This window comes from Micromesistius poutassou (genome assembly GCF_964030765.1).
Source record: "Micromesistius poutassou genome assembly, chromosome: 9".
Taxonomy (NCBI): domain Eukaryota; kingdom Metazoa; phylum Chordata; class Actinopteri; order Gadiformes; family Gadidae; genus Micromesistius; species Micromesistius poutassou.
The window spans coordinates 9,906,656-9,909,155 of NC_140279.1; the positions used below are offsets into that span (position 1 = coordinate 9,906,656).

The 2,500-nt window shown below is 54.4% G+C and overlaps 1 protein-coding gene across 1 annotated transcript in view; it reads left to right on the forward strand.

Annotated features, from left to right (window-relative positions):
* Positions 1–1,691: 1,691 nt before the first annotated feature.
* LOC311353684 (cadherin-24-like) overlaps positions 1,692–2,500 on the forward strand; it is a gene marked incomplete at both ends in the record, with an annotated part of 11,791 nt that continues 10,982 nt past the window's right edge. The window contains one exon of the mRNA XM_084473577.1: positions 1,692–2,222. Coding sequence (XP_084329703.1) covers positions 1,692–2,222 — 531 coding nt within the window. The remainder of the gene's footprint in view (positions 2,223–2,500) is intronic.

The following is a 2,500-nucleotide window of genomic DNA, read 5'->3' on the forward strand; positions in this document are numbered from 1 at the left end:
AGGCTGTCGCCTTGAGGGGACACCTCGACACTCAGCTAGGAGGAGCCGGGGATCGAACCAGCAACCTTCCAGTGACTAGCCAACCCGTTCTACCTCCTGAGCCACAAGTAGAGTTGAATAGTGACATTAGAAACAATAGATACAGGGATGAACTAGTTTTTTCTTGCCCTGTCCGTCACTCCGACATCAAAGCGTCAGGACGACGGCGGCCATCATGCTATTGATATGCTATCTCCATAGTGATTTACTCCATGGAGACACGAGGACAGGGTCCTTCTGGATGTGTGCCTCACTGGGGGTCCAGTCGCCCGCTGTGAGGCGTGCATGCAGGGGGCGGGCCATGGCTCACGGACCAGGGCAGGGGTGCATGGGGGGATGAGGCAGAGCGCTGTAGTGGGGAGGGAGCTGGGATCTGGTCCATCCGGCTGCTCGCTCCAAACTCAGCAGGAGTTTACGTCTCACACTCAAACTAATAAAACGCACATCAGTGAGCCTGGCTTTAATGAGGCGCTGCTGAGATGGGGACGGAAATGAATCAGAAGGAGATATTAATTTACAACATTATAGGATGCAGAATAAATTGTGAATATGCAACGGTGTTGATGTGGGTCGCTCCTCTCCGAGGAGGAGATTGTTGGGACAGAGGATCTGGACCTCCGGGCGGGAGGTATCAGGAGGTGATTGAGGAGGCTGTCTTCGCCTTGCAGGTCCAGACCTCAATGTCCAGACCTCACTGTCCAGACCTCAATGTACAGACCTCACTGTCCAGACCTCAATGTACAGACCTCACTGTCCAGACCTCAATGTCCAGACCTGATGTCAAAATCGGCATGAGGAGATCGACATCTAGAATCCTGCATGCAGTCTCGCCAGAGACTTGATTGGACGAACAGAGACAGGAAATACAATTAATGTTTTCAAATCTATTGAAGAATTAATCTGGCCATGCAAGATAAGGATATTGTTCTCATGATAGTTATTAAATCACTCTGGTTCATCGTTTGGGTTAATAGGTTCACTACGATCCTACTGGACAGAACAGCGCTGTGTAGCGCAATGACACAGTGAGCTGAACCCTGCTGTGTGGGGGCTCTGGCATGGCTTCAATGGAGGATTGCAAATAACATTAATGATAAAACTTTTATATTTATTATTTAGTCATTTTTATGAATATTGTTGAAAGGCATATCAACTGCTGCTGTTGCACCACGTTGACTCTATAAAGCGCCGTCAGATGTTGTTTTACTGAAGGGATTAACCTTGTTATCTCTGCCCACAGGTAACCTGGTTATCTGGGCTGCAGGTAACCTGGACAGACCAGCAGCAGTGGGGACAGAGCTCAGCGGAGCCCGACTGATGATTAGCTCTGAGCAGAACAAAGACAGCGGCGAGATCAGCAGAATAAACTCCCCAGTCTACCTCTGAAACGTTTAAAGAACACAGAGGGAGTCAACAATTAACTCACTCCCATTCACATCGCACACACGCACACACACACACACACACACATGCAAACGCACACACTCACTGACACACACGCACGTACACACACGTACACACACACATACAAACACGTACACTCCCAGACCCCCTGCGAGACCCCCTGCAGCCCGAACCATGGCAGTGGACGGTCGGTTCTCCTGGAGGAGCTAGCCATCCTCAGACCTCCAGGGGAACCCTAGAGAACTGGCATGGCCGCCCTGACGGTTCTGCTGCTGGTCTCCGCCCTCTGGCTCCGAGGGGTCGGGTCGGAGAACCCCCACCCGGCGCCGACCCCCCAAGGAGGAGGGTCCCCCGTTCCCCCGTGCCCGGGTTCCAACGGCTCCTCTCTGGAGGGAGCGGGAACGTGGAACCGGCCTCTTCTGGAGGCGGGAGACGGGTCGGCCACCACGCTGGACGACGGGAGAGAGCAGAACATGTCTGGCGTGATGACTCAGGCCACCGTCTTCATGGAGACGGGGAGACTCCCACCCTCGGCGAGGGCTGTGGCGCCGGCCAGAGGAGAGGACGCCGCAGCTGCAGCCGGTCTGCAGGCGGGCACTAAGGCCGGGGGCGGGGCTAAGTGGGTCATGGTGGCGTCTGCGGAGCTGGGAGGCCCGCTGCAGCTGCTCCAGAGCCCCACCCCCCGGCGCCCGGCCGGCCGCTGGCGCCGCAGCTGGCTGTGGAACCAGTTCTTCGTGATCGAGGAGTACAGGGGGCCGGAGCCCGTGCTGATCGGACGGGTAGGAACCAGAACCGCCACCGTAGAACAACGCAACTTAGAACCAGGCAACGTAGAACCACACAACGTAGAACCACACCATAGAACCACACTACCTAGAACCACACCGTAGAACCACACTACCTAGAACCACACTGTAGAACACACACACACACACACACACACACTAAAACACACACACACATACACCAGCAGCATGTGTCTGTTTCTTCTGGGTGATAAAAAGGAGGCTTTTCTTTCTTGTGATGTTAGAGCACCATGATGATGCTGGGAGAACCT